The sequence below is a fragment of the Anguilla anguilla genome, chromosome 4 (genome assembly GCF_013347855.1).
Source record: "Anguilla anguilla isolate fAngAng1 chromosome 4, fAngAng1.pri, whole genome shotgun sequence".
NCBI lineage: Eukaryota > Metazoa > Chordata > Actinopteri > Anguilliformes > Anguillidae > Anguilla > Anguilla anguilla.
This window is the reverse complement of record NC_049204.1, coordinates 37,760,236-37,777,928: the sequence shown is the minus strand read 5'-3', so window position 1 is coordinate 37,777,928 and position 17,693 is coordinate 37,760,236. Positions and strand designations below refer to the sequence as shown.

The following is a 17,693-nucleotide window of genomic DNA, read 5'->3' as shown; positions in this document are numbered from 1 at the left end:
ATCAAAGTCCTACGTTGCAAACAGAATGGGCATTTTTATCTAGTGGCCATCCACAATGATATTCTATTTGAAGAAACATAACTGACGCATATAACTTATTTATTATTAAACGTTTTGCAGCGCAGTGGCTCAAAGTTTGTTGGTGTGTGTAACTGGTGCCGCCCCCCCCTCTCTCTCTCTTTTTTTTTTTTTTTAGAATCCGAATAACAAGCAACTTCGGGTAGAAGAAATATCTGTTTCCATCGCATTATTCGTGCTTTCCCAAATACAGTATTCGGATTCGGATACATCCCTACTGGCTAGAGTTGAATATGGTAATGCAGAGCCATCTTACGTTACTGTGGAAACAGGAATACACAACTCCTGCTAGCTAGCAGCTGCCTGCCAACCGTAGCTAGCCCGAGGCACACAGCACATGACAGAAGTAGCCTACTTTCAGCTCGCGACGCTAACTTATGTTACGGCCTCAAAAACCACTGGCTCTACCATGAGGCAGAAACATATTAATAGGACGCCACACTGAGTTAGGATAAACAAGCAAATGAATTTATTTAACAAAACACAAATACTCACAAATGATGAAGCAATAAGAGCAGGGAGGTCTGGCCAAAAAGAACAAAAGGAAGGAGAATAGGCTACTGGGCCAACCACGCAGTGGGCCGTCGGACCCAGGACTTCTCCCTAAACTAACAAAAAAGAGAAAAAACTAAACTACAACAATAAAGCCACGATAACTAGACTACCGAACCTCCCTCCCCAAAAGAAAAAGGAAAAATAGGAAACTTAGACAAAAACACTAAAGGGGGACCAAACAAAAGGGAATGCTGCCAGCCAGGAGTCTCATTCTCCACTCTCCACTGAGCCCTTTTGAAGGGAGGGGCACTACAGGTGCAATCAGCCACTAATCATAGGCAACTTAGAGATGAGCGAGGGAGAGACAGACAAAGGGGAATAAGAGCAGTACAGGGGGGAGCGCGTAACACTTACAATATTAATGCAGCTCGTTCAGACAGTGACAAGCTTCAGAAAGAAAACATTGACTCGCAAAACAAATCGTAGCTACAGAAGACATTTCCTGTTTAGCTAACAGAGTTAGCTACAATCTGTATTGTGGAGTCGCTGAAGATAACAATCGTCTATCATGTCGAGATAGCTGGCCTATAAGTTTTCTTTCTTAGGGGGAGCTCAGCCTTTTTCAGGGGGAGCTTAAGACCCCGCTAGCCCGTCCTTCCCGCAGCCACAGCCTCTCTTTCCTCCACGATAGATACTAAAGTAGAAAGAGTGCTGTTTGGGTCCAGAAATTTAACAAGGGGAACATTGACTCCTGTCTCTTGAAAGATGAGGTTCTGCAGAGTCATGGCCACCATTGAGTCGACACCCAGAGCAGCCAGTGCTGTATCATCACTCAGCTCTTCAAAGTCTACATTGCAAGTCTCACGGATTGTGGTCCTGACACAGTCCCCTGCCGAAGAGGGTGTAGGTGACAGTTGGGCTCTGGGTTCTGTGCATATGTTTCTCAGTTCTTCATTTACCAAAGCTGATAGACGTGTATTCAGGGAGGTGTTTTGAGACAGCACATGATTTCTAAGGTTTTTGAAGCTGAACTTGCACACAACCTGTTGAGCATTGTTTTGCAACAAACATTGCTCCAGACCATCATGAAATTCTGCCGCATTCATCACTATCATTCCCTTTGTCTCCAAAAATCTCTGCAAAGAATCCTTGTTCAATAGGAGGCCCAGGTTCAAAGCCCCCCAGTTAATAGACTGTGCAGCCAGTCCAAGCCTCCTCCGATAATGGCAAAACATGTCCAGGAAGTAATTGGCAGCGGCATAGTTTGTTTGGGTGGAATTGCCAATGAAAGAGGAGATGGAAGAGTAGCACACAAAATAGTCCAGTTTGCAGTGCATTGTTGCATGATGGAGATTTAAAGCACCATTAATCTTTGGCCTGAACACCTTTTCATAGTGTGACTTGTTGAGAGTTTCAAGTAGACCATCATGCAGGACAACTGCACTGTGAAATATCCCTCTAATTGGACAGGAAGGAAACCTCTGTTCAATCTCAACGACTGCCTTCACAACCTGTTCTGAAAGGGAGATGTCACACTGTATGCTGATGATGGACACTCCGTACCGATTCTGCAGGGTGAATATCTCATTCTGCAAATGAGATGAAGACCTTCTGCTTAGAATGGCAATGCATCCACCTCCTCTTTGAGCAATGAACTTCACTGTTTCAAACCCCAGCCCAGAAAGACCCCCCGTCACTATGTACACAGACTTCTGCAGGAAAAGTTGTTTTGGCTTCTCTTGTATTGGAAGGTGAGATACCTCATCCTTGGTTTTTCCATCAAGCACAACTACGGATGTGGTGTCTGAGCAAAAGTAGGATTTTGATACCTGAACAGGCAGGCAATCAATGCTTCCGGAAGTCTTTCTTTGAAAGACAATGTTTTTCAGTACCGGAACTTCAATCAATCGCATTGATTTCAGCCAGCTGTAGATCAATCTTTTTTGCTTCTTTAGGTATGCTTTCTGGAACAGATGAGCCACCTGAACAATTTGAACACAAACATTTTCACTATCTGTTCTTAACATGTTTCGCAAAAGAATAGGTGACATCTGGTTATCATACACTAAAACAATGTTTCTGGCAGTAGAAACACTGCAAGCTTTATCAACCAAAGATGCATCAAATGGAGGCAAAAGGACAAATGCATCGCACTTGTTCACATTTTGTAGCAGTCCGCTAAGTTGGGTCCCTACAATGACATTCCACCCTGACTGATTTGCGGTAAGCATCAGCACCTGCACCAGATATGAATCCGGTTCAAGAGAAATAATGGCCAACTTTTTATTTTCTATTACTTTCGGAAGGACACAATGCAAGATTTCCCATGCAAGGACAAAGAAGGAAATGCATGGTACTTCCTTGAGAAATGGAAGCTTCTTTGTTCTATAGCATGCAGCTTCTGGAATCACAACCTTTGAGGATGCAGTAATGGGGTAACATGAAACAATGTTGTCTCCCAATTTCAGTTTCCCCACATCCTTCCCGACAGCTGTAACAGTTCCACTGAAGTCCAGAGCCAGGAGTTTGTGGTTCTGTGATACGTATTTGTTCCAGTACATGGTTTGACCAAAGTTCAGATCAGAGACACTGACCGGGAAGTAATCTGATGAATGAACGCAGATTTTACTCAGTTGAACCTCAACAGTTTGGTCCTGTATTTGGTCTCCAGGTTCACTACAAGGAACTGCAGACAGCTTTGTCATTCTGTAAGGGTCAGCAGTCTGCAGGATGAGATTCTCAGACCCTGAAGAGTAAACTACCCTTTCAGGACTCTCAATGGTTTTAATGGGAGTGCGAACGATTGTACTTGAATAAATCTGACCATTGCTTATCGTCAGCTCTGAATATTTGCTGGCTGGGTAGGAACATAAAGTGTGAGCTAACGAACTGAGGTCTTCACTTGTCATAGAGGCAAGATCAATTATCTGGAATGACAAACCTAAAAATTCAGCTGCACAGGCTCGAGTCATGCCAGAAATGACAAAACCTGGACTGATACGGTCTACTGTCCCCTCTGCTGATCTGTAGGTTATAATTCTGATAGTGTTGGTGTATTTGGCAGCGTTCAGTGCAAGAACAATTTCACGGAAAAGCTCACAGCAGTCGACCAGGTGATCAAGGATCATTTCTGTTTTCAAGTCACTGAGATTTTGAAGGCCAGAAATGAACAAAACATCTTCAAACTTCTTGACACCATCTGGAACCATGAATTCAGTAAACAATTCTGTAACTTTGAAGTTGGATAGTTTTCCAAGTTCCTCGAACTGGATGAAAGTAGAACTTGAGTGTAAATACTGCCGTAAAAAATCAGCCACCCCTAACTGATCAGCAAAAACTAAGGCTTTTGGTTTGTGACAGGGGCTGACATCCTCAGTGGTGGCATGCTGCTCATTGTGAAAGAAGAACTCTTTAGCAACAGAAGAACCCCCTCCCATTAATGTGATCCTCACATGTCTCAGTTCAACTAAAACATGACCCTCTTTGTCTGTGAAACAGCCACATACCTCAAACCCATCAGATGTCTCTCTGACTGTTCTCAGATATATGACCATTTCATTCTGCAGGGGACCAGACACAGTGACACAGCCCATGGCGGATGGGAATCCAGGCCTTGATGAAAATCTATTCCCGGCTACAACACCTATCATCTGCATAAATTGATCCAGCACTATAGGGTGAACACAGTAGTCCTGCAGCTGCCTCATCATTTCATCTGGAACCCTGAAGTTCGAAATAGCCTCCTTGAACTCCTCCCCATAGTACACATCTCCCAGCTCTCGGAAGACTGAACCATACTGAAATCCTGCCTGAGAGAGGGCTGTGTAGACCTGCTCCGCCTTTATGACTGATTGGCATCTTTTGAACACAAAATCCAGAGCGATATTCTTTTGCTCAGGAGCCATTGATCCATTTTTCCATTCAATGGCACCTGAGGCATAGGTAGCTGACTGAGAATGTATTTTAAATTCTGCTGTTTCCTCTGATGGCTCAACCTGTACTTTCATTTTGGGGGAGGTCTCACTGAATAGATATGGACTTTGGAAACTGATACTGAGCTGCAGTGAGCTAAGAGACACATTTGACTTCATACTGGCTATGACAGAAGCTAGAGCCAGTTCAACATACAGAGCACTGGGGGCAAGGGCAATGCCATTGTGTTTGTGTTCACTTAGGTACTTTGTTGCACCTGAGGAAAGATTACAGGTGAACTCTGTGCTGTTGTGTTTTGTGGGTCTTACAATAGGGTGACAGTTATGAGACATTGTTTCATTGCCCTGCCTCACTGTTTCAAAGTACACCTCCTTCTTTACACAATCAAATTGATACCTTGGGAATGATGTTGGTGGTGCCTCATGTCCTTTATAGAGATGTTCCCAGTTTACATTCACCCCCAGCTCAAAGAGTTTTGACACCGAGGTTAGCAGTGTCTCATGGTCTTTATCTGGTTGCGCAGTGGGGAACACAGTGATGTCATTCCCTAATGTCTCCATGATGTTCCTCTGCAGGGCCCGTCTTGGACCTATCTCTACAAAGACTATGTTCTTCTTGTCTTTGGCTACTGATCTCAAAGCTTGTTCAAATGCGACAGGCTCACGAACATTCCTGGCCCAATATTTCCCTGAGCTAAAATCCCCTTGAGAACACTTCTCTCCAGTCACAGTGGAAAACAACTCTGCCTCCATTTCATTCTCTTGAAAAGATCCTACACTGCCCTGTATTTGGTCCAGGATGGGATCCACCATATGACTGTGGTAAGCAGCAGGGACATCTAAAATGTGGAGGAACAGATTCTTGTCGTTGAAAGAGGTCTTCAGCTTATGGTGAAGACTTTCGACTGCATCTGCTTCACCTGATAGTGTGCAGGACTGAGGGCTGTTGAAGGCAGCTAAGCAGACTTTCCCTGAGTAAGCAGGCAGGAGCCTCAGGATTTCTGATACGGCTATCTTACTGACAACAAGCATCTTCCCTCCTGTGACTTTGCTCTGCAACATACTGCGGAAATAGATCACCTTTACTGCATCCTCCAGAGACAGAAGACCAGAGCAATGGGCAGCAGCAACCTCTCCTACAGAGTGCCCAAGAACAGCATCAGGTCTGATACCCCAGTGCTTTAGAAGGCTGAAAATGCCAACCTGGATAGCAAAGAGAATGGGTTGGACAACATCTGGTTTTGAATAATCATCTTTGTCATAGTCATTTTCCAGATTCTCCAAAATGTTAATGCTTTTGTAATTATGGAACAGGTTCTCAACCTCTTTCATTTTGTCTCTGAATATGGGATTTTCTTTCAACAGTCCCTTGCACATGCCTCTGTAGGTCACTCCATTTCCACAAAACACAAAAACTAACTTTAAGCCTGATTTTAATGGTAAAATTCTTTCGTTCAGCGCCGATCTGAGTTTTTCCTGTAGGTTACTGCGAGAGGATGTCAGAAACACTCTTCTATACCTATGCTTTATGTGGCTTCTCCGACATGCCGATGTATATGCCAGAGATTTGAAATCTACTGCATTGTTTGTGGCCAGCTCTTGACTTGTGTCTGCAATTATCATTTCAAATGACTTTTCAGAAGCTGCAGACAACACAAAGAGTTTTGTTGAATCCTGATTGGTGGGTATAGAATAGTCCACCTGCCTGTACTCTCTGACTATGGCATGTGCATTGGTCCCTCCAAACCCAAAGTTATTGATACCTGCAGCCCTTCCTGCTGGGCCAGTCTTTTCCCACTTCTCTACTCTAGTGGGAATTTTCAGGTTCAAGGCTTTGGCATCGATGCTGGCACTGTCCTCAGAGTAGAATAGAGAGGGAACAATGGTTTCATAGTGCATCATCAGAAGCACCTTGATGAGTCCTGCCACTCCAGCGGCTGACTCAGTGTGCCCGATGTTACCTTTCACTGAGCCAATGCAGAGTGCTTCTCCTGGAGGTCTGGTTTTGGCAATGGCTCTGGAGATGCTGCCTGCTTCTGCTGGATCTCCTGCTGGGGTTCCAGTCCCATGAGCCTCTATGTACTGGACATGTGATGGATCAAACCCTGCAGAGTAAATTCTGTGGAGCAGCTCCTCCTGCTGGGCCATGGACGGCCTGGTGATTGGACTGACAGTGCCACCATCCTGATTGAGAGCAGTTTTGCTTATGATGCCCCACACATGATCAAAGTCCCGTAGAGCCTGCACACAGGACAACAAAGGAAAATCATGATGTCACACAGGAATTTAATGGCAGTGCCACCTAGGCTCCTTTCATAGCTACACATAGATGTTTATAATCACTTGATAGTAGCTGGTTTAAAATTTGATTTCAACACAAATGAGCTACATCTGTATCGGAAATACTTGAATACTTCCATTTGTTTTTAGAATACTGTATATTACAATAGAGGACTGTGTGATACAGCAGTTTAACAACTAGTCACCATTTAAAGCAGCATCAGGAATCTGGATAAGGAAAAACCTGTGCATCAAATTTTATTGTAATTTTTTTCCCACATCGTGATTGGATAGTAGCCACCAGACAAGGAAGTAGTTCTTTTTTTAAAAGGATAGTGGCCAGACTACCCTCTGTATGTATATTTCACTTTATTCCTAAGGGGAATCAGCGAGGGTAACAGATAGAAATGTGCTCACAGTACAGAAAGTGGCTGCACTGGAAGACTCATATATGAGCTGAAAGTCAGCTGCCCTACAAAAACCCAGTCTCCCCAAAAAACAAAAAGTGGTGAGAATATGTGGAACAGCTGGCCTAGTCCTGATCATTATGTGTTCTTATGTTCTCATAAACACAGTATTACTGCCTCACTTTTTTCAGTGGCTTGAGCAGGATGACCCCACAGCCTTCCCCTCTCCCATAGCCATCTGCTCTGCTGGAGAAAGGTTTGCTGGAGCCGTCGGGTGAGAGCATCTTGGCTTTGCTGAGAGTGACAAAGATCCGTGGCTCAAGGATGCAGCTGACCCCACCACAGACAGCCATCTCACAGTCTCCTGGAAAAACAAGAAGGGTAGCTCAACCATCAACATGACATCACAAACAGACAGAATACAGATTTTCCTTCTGGGTCAGTCTATAACTGCTGTCACAACATGTCAAAAATGTACAGAAAGGTTTGAGTTTAGTGTTGTTTTGTTTGCCCAAAAAACTACCTTCTGAAAAATTGGATTTGATAATTTATTTTAATGCAATTAACAGACGGCCAACCAAACAAGACATTAAACCATGGTCTTGAATCACTGTGAGCATTATAGATCCCATGTGTCCATATGTTTTGAAGTGAAGTACAAAAGAGATCAATTAAAAATAATACTAAAAACTAAGGAAAAGGTTCAACAGAAAGAACTAAAACTGCTATAGCTGTGTGTAAATAACAGGCAGCCTTACCTTGTCTAACTGCTTGGGCAGCGTAGTGGAGAGCCACTAGAGAGGAGGAGCAGGCGCAGTCGATAGCAAGCGAGGGTCCAGTGAAGTTGAAGGTGTAGGAGATCCTGTTGGCAGCTATGCTCATGCCTGTTCCTGTGCCATTGTAGTGGGTTATGGTGGTTGGGCTGTTGCTCAGAATTGCCTCGTAGTCCTTGTTCATGAGTCCTAAAAGAAATAGTTTTTGTTCAGGAAATAGATTTGTACAGTTCAAAAGGATTCTGTGAATAGTGAGATGCACTGAGCCATTAAAAACACTAAATGTATTTAAAAGTTGGCCATAGGGCTGGCATTCTTGAACTGCCACATTCAGACAATGATAGCCAAAACCATGTCCCCTGACCAATGAAAGACCCTGAAAGAAGGCATTTTTATCTCACTAAAAAATTAATAGTTTGTACCAATGAAAACCCCAGTTCTGGTTCCACTGGCCTTCTCCATGGGTATCCCAGCAGTCTCCAGTGCTCTGTAGGTGCACTCCAGCAAGAGCTTCTGCTGGGGATCCATGAGGTCTGCCTCCGTCTCAGTGATTCCAAAGAACTTGTGGTCAAACTCATTTAACCTGGGTATTAAATTGTCCAGCACATTTATTTCACTACTGCATTGTGTTTCTTTGAGATACATTGAGATTTGTGTTGACTTGCTGCTCAATTCACTATGTTAAATTGTAAGGAAATAAAACTAACAATTGATTTACAAAGAAAAATGAAACAATTATTTCTATCAGAAAATATCTAAGAGCACATTGTATGAACAATTTAAATATGTTGGATATGACATTTATGTAAAATTATATTTTTGGTTATTATAAGGAATAAATCTCAACTGCATGCATTTCATAAATATGCAGTTCAAAATATAAAGGTAACTGTAGGGAACTTGTAGCTTACCCATCAATCAGGGCTGCTTTGGCAGTTCGTGTTTTCCCAGCTTTGCTGTCATCAGAATCATACCAGAACGCTGGGTCAAATCGGTCATCTGGAATTTGCACTGTGCAGTTCTTTCCTTCCAGCAGAATCTTCCAGAAATTAGTAAGTCCTTCACCTGGCAGATGTAGGAGTATATTTACTGTCACTATTAGATCACCATCCATTAGTTCTCTAGGCAATTAAAAAATGTTATTCAAAAAATGCCAATCACTGTTATAATTTAGAAAAGTATCCAACAGTTTATGTTGCATAAATAATTGTGACAAGGCTACCATAGAATGTTGCATTCGATTTGCATCATACTCTGTTTTAAGAAATCAAATTACTTTTTATTTTTAAAAATTAATTTTCATAATCCTCAACATAATACATCAGTTTAATTTTCACATTACCTCAATGTTAATTGTAAAAGCTACATAAGGCCATTGCATTTGTAATTTACTATGCCATTAAATGCTGGGGAGGTAAATAACAGCAATAGTAAAAATAATAATAAAGGTTGGGTTGTAGTCTAGAAAAACGTGCTACACAGTTTTTAGTCACCACAACCTTACTGCAACACTGAAAAGTTGAAAAATGGCACCTTGCCCACCTTGCCTGCCCACCTTGCCCACCTTGCCTTTAATTAGATGGATTACACAGATGTGTAAAGCTATGCCTAAATCTTCTTGTAAACAGGCAAAGTAGCCTACATTGGTACACTGGCTGGCACGACTACACACAAACATTTCTTAATACAATATGAAAAAGCACAGAGAAATCAAATCAATAGCTGAACTTGGTGACTGTGCTGTCATTTGTTTTAAGAATCTAAAATATCTTTAAAACCTGACTTTTTCATTTCCCCCTTTTTGACGTCAGTTTGAGTTGCCTGAAGGATATTAACTAACTGTACAATATGATGCCAGCATACAGTGAAATAAATCACTGCAATTTCTTTCCCCAAAAAATGCAGCCTATATTGACGACTTTCTGAATGGCAGATACCTCACCTCCAGGGAAATTGCAACCAATGCCCACAACAGCAACCTCTTCACCCGAGTCCACCATTTTCAGCTTTCACTCCTTAACAAAATTAAAGTGTGAAAATTATATCTTACACAACTCACAGGATGGAACATATTTAAAAACTAATTTATCCATGGCTGTAGCATTCAATATCAACAGAAATGGCAAAAATAAATAAGAAAACACAAATTGTGCATTAAAAATTATGAAGTGAAAATATGAAGAAAATACGTATAAGAGTAATTCATAAAATTAGGAGACAGATTCATGGTGATATGGTAAGCAGACTGTTAAATGTTCGGATTCCATGCTTCCTGTGGTTTAAGAGTGAAGTATAATTAACGAAGGATGTGTAGAACTTGTTCACTCCTACAGGATTAACCTCAAAAAGAGTATTATGACTTTAATTTAAACCTGTATCTGAACACACATGAGTAATCTGCACCTGTTGCTACACAATGAAGCCTCTGCGTGCCTGTGGAAAAAACCCATTAGATGTTTCACATTAGGCTATCGATATTTTATATTTTAACTCACCGAATCGCAACAAAGATTAACATAATTCCATTACCAAACTATTGGAGTTTCATGCTTCAAGCTTTTGAACATCAACTTTATGTATTTAAATAACAATAAATGTACATTTCTAAAGTATGGGCATTTACAATTATAAATTAACTACTTTTATCAGATAAAGTTATCAGAGAATTGTGTCCCAACCTTTGACACAAAACATGAAGTATAATAAAAGTATAATAAAATATAAACAATAATCAAATAAAAGCAAACAAACTGGCCAGATTTTCACCATGTCTCTGCTTAACACATTTATAGGACACTCTTAGCCATACCATCTAACATTAATATGTAGCCTACTTATAAGCAACAAACAGTGCTGATAAGTAATCAGGGTCACAACCAATAATAATAATCAATACATAATCTTACAACAAAAAGAAACATAGATGAAACAAACATTTCAATTGTTTACTACATATTGTTGCATGGGGACGAGACAACATTTTAGAAATGTTGTTATTTATAATCACTTCAAGGGAATTTTCCATTCATCTTGTGTATTTCTCATGACAATAATACAAAACTCCAGTTCGTGTTTTTGTGGTTAACTGACTCAACCTGTCACTGGCTAGATTTGAATTAGCCAGATTGAAAAACAAAATATAAGATAATACCTTCCTTTGTCCATACATGCAGTCCATACATACATATGTAAATATTTCCAGGTATTGACGTAAAGCTAATACTTTTTACTCCAAGTAATTGGTATATTATGAAAGAAAATCTGAAACCATAACAGGACGCTATTACTGCTAGTATGCTGCCAATGGTTCAGCTTTATTTAAATTAGCTGCAAGGTGAAACAAAAATACAGTGTTCGAATTACAGGGGGGAATTGGGGGGGGTCTGACTCTGACCCCCCTACTTAAGACTTGGACCCCAAAAGAGGTAAAAACAACAGGTTGGGGGGGGGTTGAAACATTTATATATCCTCCTTACCTGTAATCATAAATATTACAATATATTTCCCATCAGAGGCGTCATTAGACACCAACCCTAGTAACGCCACTGACCTGTTGTTTTTACCTCTTTTGGGGGGGGGGGGGGGGTCCAAGTATTAATTAGGGGGGTCAGACCCCCCCCCCCCCCAATTCCCCCATAACCCTGAAAATAATATATATAAAACCATTGTTAGACTATGTACAGAAATGTATGTGCATATGCCCAAGTATCATAGAAGTAAAGCCAATGTTACTTTGTACTCCAAATAATTACATATGATGAAACAAAAGTGTAAAACCATAACAGGATTCACTCACTAGCGAACATTTTGCTGCTGCTAGGATATTGTTTTAAATGAACTGGATAAAATACGAAAACACATTTCAGCATTTCAGCTAGGTTATAACATGTAACTGTTTATGGGTACTTTTCTCATCTGGAAATAAAAGATTAAAACCGTAAACTGGGATGGGCTATCAGGTAGACTATAGGACTGCAGTTCTGTTGCCAACATCCTTTCATGTGTGCATTACCCTTTGAGGAGAAGGATAGCTACTAGTGCACACAGAGTCTGTTAGCTATCTTAAAAGTAATTTCCGTTGAGATGTTGCTGTAACTGGAGTAAAACTAAAATAAAGGGCCAGAGCAACTTTAAGGGGAGCTGGATTATTACAGGCAAAGAAAAGGAACCCTGCGTTAAAACTCCAGACAAGGACTGCCGCCCGACCCTTGTTAAAAATAGGCACTCAAAGCTGACTTTTCTACCCAGACACAAACAATACGGAAACTGTTTTCGACAATGAATGTTATCGAGGACGAGAGAGAACATTGTGTTTATTTGGGAGACCAAGAAGCATCGAAAGAAATTGTGTGTGTGTTCATCTTCCGACTCCTTCAGTACCTGGACAGGAATCTTATATTGGAAGCTAGCGGGAAAGATAGACATGCTTGATGGCAAGCCAGGAATGTCTTGAGTATATGTTAATAATTGACAAGCTGAGTAATCATCAGGTAGGCCTATTCCTTAGCATAGGCCTATATTAAAATTATCACGGTTTTGAACATTGTACCTTTAACGTTAAATATATGAAATGTAACTGAAAATCTGAGGATTATAGATGCAAATTTGAGGACCCTGCCCATTGTTGTCTTTAAAATTCTTAGATATTATTCCCACCTCACATTATTTCACAACTTTGAAATGCTCCTAGTAAGCTAGCCCACACTCCTGCTGACCTCTCTATGGAAGGTGTATGGAAGGTGCAGATTCCTGGACATGCGAACAGGACATAATCTATGTGGATTATTCAATACCTTGTCACATTTTGCCATGACAAAATCTGAGCATTAAACTACAGTAGGCTGCTGTGAAAATCACAGGGAACACATGTAGCCCTCTATTGATAACCGTATAACTGTACATTAAGTTTCAGCATTTTAACAGGTGCTCTTAGCCAGAACAACCATCTGTTTGCACCAGCTTTACAGTAAAAAACACTGCAACCCCAGGGCTTAATATACAGGGTGAAAGGGGGTTACAACCCCCAATATTACAAAACAGGCAAAATAACCCCACAATAATATGTAGCAATATGATGAGAAAAATAATAGAGATGGGGATTTCATGATGTGACTGGGATATACTGGTAAAGCTGGGTGTTTGTCACAGAAGTCGCAGGTGCCACAGATTCCATGACATTCCCCATGTTTTGCCATTTCCACAATTTCCTCTGTTTTTAGCGCTGTTGGTTAATGTATTTTTACTCGGGATATTTTTTGCAGCCTGAAATAGAGAAATGTGAAAAGGGAGAAAAAACAGAATGTTTTTTCTTTTTAATTTTTCTCCCATTTTCTCCCCAATTTAGTCGTTATACAAATTCTCTGTGTGTATCACATTCCTGGTCGATGCGCTATCCTCTGTTGGTCTGGGGAGGGTGTAGACTACCACATGCCTCCTCCGATACATGCGGAGTCGCCAGCCGCTTCTTTCCACCTGACAGCGAGCAGTTTCACTGGGAGAGTGTAACGTGCACGGAGGTTCATGCTATCTCCCCCAGATCCCCTCCCTGCTGAGCAGGCGCCCCGACCAACCAGTAGAATTCGCTAATGCAACGATCAGGACTCATACCCTCACCGGCTTCCGAACTATTGCCGTTGAGTGACTGAACATTGGCATTGAGATTTGGCTTTGAGCCGTCTAATGATGGCCCTTCGGTAGGTAAGATTGCAGAAGATATTGTTCTTTGGAAGCATGTATACACATGCATTTTATGACTAGACAAGGTTGACTTTGCTTTGAAAATACTTGTTTATTTTTCCAAACAAATATCAAGCTCCAATATACATGTGAACTGATACATTACACAAGTTAATTGTTTGCCCATGGCAAACTCTTAATATACTTTTCAGGCAGCTGCTATAATCTGAAACTGTGGGATTACAACCTGTTATGAGAGTTTGCCACTAGGTGGCACTCAGGTTCCAAACATGAAGAAGTAGCGGCCGTAAAACAGGAAGTGGCCGATGAAGAGGCACGGGAATACAGACGTTCGGTTATGCACTGCAGCATTGTTTTATTAGCATGCATTAAAGACGGGTTCTAAACATCGACCTGACTGGATATATCTTTAACACAACCAAAATGTACAGTATCCAATACTGTAGAAAACATCTCTTTCCACTTTCTGTAGGGGATGGACACTTGAGATTAGATTTAAATGTTTTAATTTTAATTTTAATTTTTAAATTGAATGTTGAATGAGATTAGATTTATCTACTATTAGGATTTGGTGAGGTCTAAATGAGAATGCTCTATGTCCTAATATGTGAAGTCAAAAAAATGAAAGAGGGTGTACTTTCTTTTCACTTTACTGTAAATGACTGCTGCAGCTTCGTATTTGTAGCCTCAATTATGTTTAGCTCCAAACAAGGTAAAATTAACCCAAAATCGATGCTTCTGTGCATCTATGACACAAGGCCTTATTTTTGCAATACCCAATCCAAACAGATTCAATATATTTAGTTATTATAACAATAATAATAATAATAATAATAATTATTATTATTATTATTATTATTAAGTCTTATTAAGAAAGGTTGCAAAACCTGTATTATTATTCAAAGATTAGGTCAGTATTTGCATTTAGAAATCTAATCACATTTGTTTATTGCATCAGATTCCTCTTAATATTTCAGGGTCAGTGAGCTACAAAGTTACCTGTTCAATCTTAATTGTTGTTAGGGTGTTGTGTTTATTAGGGGAAATTTGGCATTGTTTTTCTCTATCTATTTCTGTGTAGTTTTGAAGTCCGCAAGGGAGATAAGTCGGGAAGCATTACTATTAGTTTTAGAACCAAATATCTGACTCAAAAACAGACAAACCAGGACAGGATACCAAAAAAGGCTTAAAGACCGACAGAGACAGAAAGTCACCTTTGCAGATTGAACAGGATACAGAATAGGCTGAAACACTGGTTTGAATGCAGAGGAGAACAAACTGGATATTTAACAATAGGTGGAACTAATAGAAAACAAGAAATCAGTTAGTACTAGCCAATAAGAAGAACAAAAAAGGAAGTACTAGACATAAGGAAGGGAAATAAAAGAAAATAAACCTGGATAAATTATTTAGAAAATACAAAGTAATCCCGCAACATAACATAAATTTCAACCAATGGAAATGTAACAGTCTGCAGTCTCTGACCCCATAGCACAGAAGTCAAATGTAATCTCTGTGTAGATCGCCTGTGTCTGCTGTCTCACACAGAACAAGGGCAACAGCAAAACCTGGCTTTGTTACGAGAGCACTGAATGACCTGGCAGTAAACTTTATAAAACTAAAATAATCATCTGTCAAAAACTGATTTTTCAGCACTGCACTAGAACACACCTTAAATAATACATGTGTCAATGCATTATAAGGATAACTTGTAGAGAACTCTATACCAACTAAGGGAAGATTTTACCAAATTAATATGCCAATCACAATATTGTCCAAACTCTTTAAGAATAAGATCAGGAGATGATAAGAGATACATAAAAAGATCAAGATTGACTGTCAGGCCGCAAACACACCCCCACTACTGCCTGTGAAGTCCTGCTTTTTCATAGGAACTAAACAAGCCACGTCACATTTTGTTAAAATATATTGTATCAATTTTGTTTTTATGATTACATCTGATAAAACCATAAAAACAATAAAATTCCTTGGGTGCTGTTTACCCTCCCTTATGATGCATGCTAATATAGAAATAAAACTGGTGGATTCCATTGATGTAATGACTAACAGTAATTACTGTCCAGATTTGAGGAGCCAAATGTTACAGAGTCGAGAGGACATTTGTGAAGCCTTGCAAGATTGCGGTTAACATTCAATTTTTTCTTATCAAGCACCCATGACCTAGTGCAACAACAGGAAAGTGCCTTTCTCTTTTGATAGGTACCAGCAGTTCTTTCTTAAACAGGTATTTCTTTCCTGACTAACAACTGTCGTGGAAATTACCTAATTTCCCCCGGTCAGTGAGAAGAGTCTAACAAACTTACCCAAAATATTCGGCTTCAGATACCTTTATTCGGCCGAACAGGAGAATTCACAGAGCAACAACGTCTCTGAATGAATGTTCTCCAAACAGTTGGAGCATTTTATAGGCTACACTTCAAAGTAGACGAAATTGCGTGTTCTGCAATTGCCCAAGCTGTCTCAGCTTGAACATGTGCTTTTGCAGCTCCGTTAAAAACGTTGGCTTTCTAGGAAACGCTGAATTCTCACTTCCTCAAGGCTATATATGTCACAGTGACTTACAGTGGGCTCCAGAATTATTAGCACCCTTAATAAAAATGTAGAAAAAAAGCTGCGTATAATAAATTACACAGATAATAATCTATATGTTATGTTCAAACATATGGGAAAACTATATACTTTTATTTCAATACATTTACTCTCATGCTTCAATGTTTTTTATTAAGTAATCTATTTTTTTTCTGAAAATCATAGGTGCCATAATTATTGGCACCCCTAACAATTATTGTAAGTAAAATCAAACAAAATTAAATTGGCAATAAATTTTACTTAATTTAGTTCACCTCAGTCTAAAGGAACTATTGTGTCATTCCATCACTTCAGGTTTCACGAGAGAATAAAAATGAGGTAACAAGCATACAAAATCCCTTTCATCCATCGGCATGGGAAAAGCCAAATAACTGTCAATTCAAAAGACACCGATTGTAATTTATCGTCACAAGTCTGGTAATGGGTACAAAAAAAGACATAAACTGTTAAACATACCACTTAGCACTGTAAGGCAATACTAAAAACGTGTAAAACATGGTTGCAAATTTGCCAAGAAGAGAAATCAAGCGCATGTTGTCCCCACGGATGGTGAGGAAGGCCATTAATAACCCAAGGATCACTGTTTAAGAATTGCAGAGATTGATTTATTTCTTGCGGTCAACAAGTCTAAAAAAAAAACATAAAATGGCACCTCCATACCAACTAACTCTTTGGTATGGTGGCATGAAGACAGACCTTACTGAGCACAATAAACAAAATCAAGAATCTGGAGCTTGCCAAACCTCACTGGAATTATGACTGGAAGAGAGTGCTATTGTCAGATGAGACCAAAATTGAACATTTTGGCCATACACACCATCGACATGTTTGGTGGCACACTAGTTTACACATGTGGGAAAATAAAGCTTATGTCAATAACTGTTTTATTTTTCAGTTTAGCAATTGTTTTTAGCATTTTTTGTGCAAATTTATCAAGGGTGCCAATAATTCTGGAGCCCACGGTATAACAATGGAGAAGTGGAGAGACAGTTTCTGTGAAGAACAGGAACATGCACGGGAGGGGCTATGCGGTCTGTAACACCGGATAATGACATAATACCGGAAATGTAATAACTTTTCATAATGTAATGACTTTTTCGTTTAGAAGGACTTTATAATTTAATAAAAAAGTATAATGTAACAACTTGCCGGATAATGTAATAAATATGTTGTTACACGGATAACTTTTTCGGGATAATGTAATTTTTTCTTATTACATTATCCAGTGGTTGTTACCGTAAAATTTGCATACTGCCAGAATATATTTTGGCTGTAAAAGTTATGGGTTTTGGAGCCTTCGGATTCATAAAAAAGTAACAAAAAGCATGAATTACTGATTTGAGCAATCAGGACATCTTCACTATCATAAGACATAGGTGCTTATGACCATGATATGCACTTTTGTACGTCGCTTTGGATAA

At 39.9% G+C, this 17,693-nt stretch overlaps 1 protein-coding gene across 1 annotated transcript; it reads right to left on the bottom strand.

Annotated features, from left to right (window-relative positions):
- Window positions 1-530: 530 nt before the first annotated feature.
- LOC118224994 (highly reducing polyketide synthase PKS6-like) lies at window positions 531-16,055 on the bottom strand. Its single transcript, XM_035412898.1, has 7 exons — window positions 15,987-16,055; window positions 9,908-9,980; window positions 8,877-9,030; window positions 8,388-8,548; window positions 7,951-8,154; window positions 7,375-7,556; window positions 531-6,746 (listed from the first exon to the last, which is right to left on the bottom strand). The coding sequence occupies exons 2-7, from the start codon at window positions 9,963-9,965 to the stop codon at window positions 1,218-1,220; spliced, it is 6,288 nt and encodes a 2,095-aa protein (XP_035268789.1). The 5' UTR covers window positions 9,966-9,980; window positions 15,987-16,055; the 3' UTR covers window positions 531-1,217.
- Between the last annotated feature and the right edge of the window lie 1,638 nt (window positions 16,056-17,693).

Excerpts from the sequence above, each read along its gene's own strand:
- LOC118224994 (XM_035412898.1), bottom strand. The coding sequence starts at position 9,965 with ATGGTGGACTCGGGTGAAGAGGTTGCTGTTGTGGGCATTGGTTGCAAT. Across the intron at positions 8,549-8,876 it reads AAAGCAGCCCTGATTGATGG|GTTAAATGAGTTTGACCACA; the intron begins GTAAGCTACAAG and ends TTTAATACCCAG. Across the intron at positions 7,557-7,950 it reads TGCCCAAGCAGTTAGACAAG|GAGACTGTGAGATGGCTGTC; the intron begins GTAAGGCTGCCT and ends TTGTTTTTCCAG.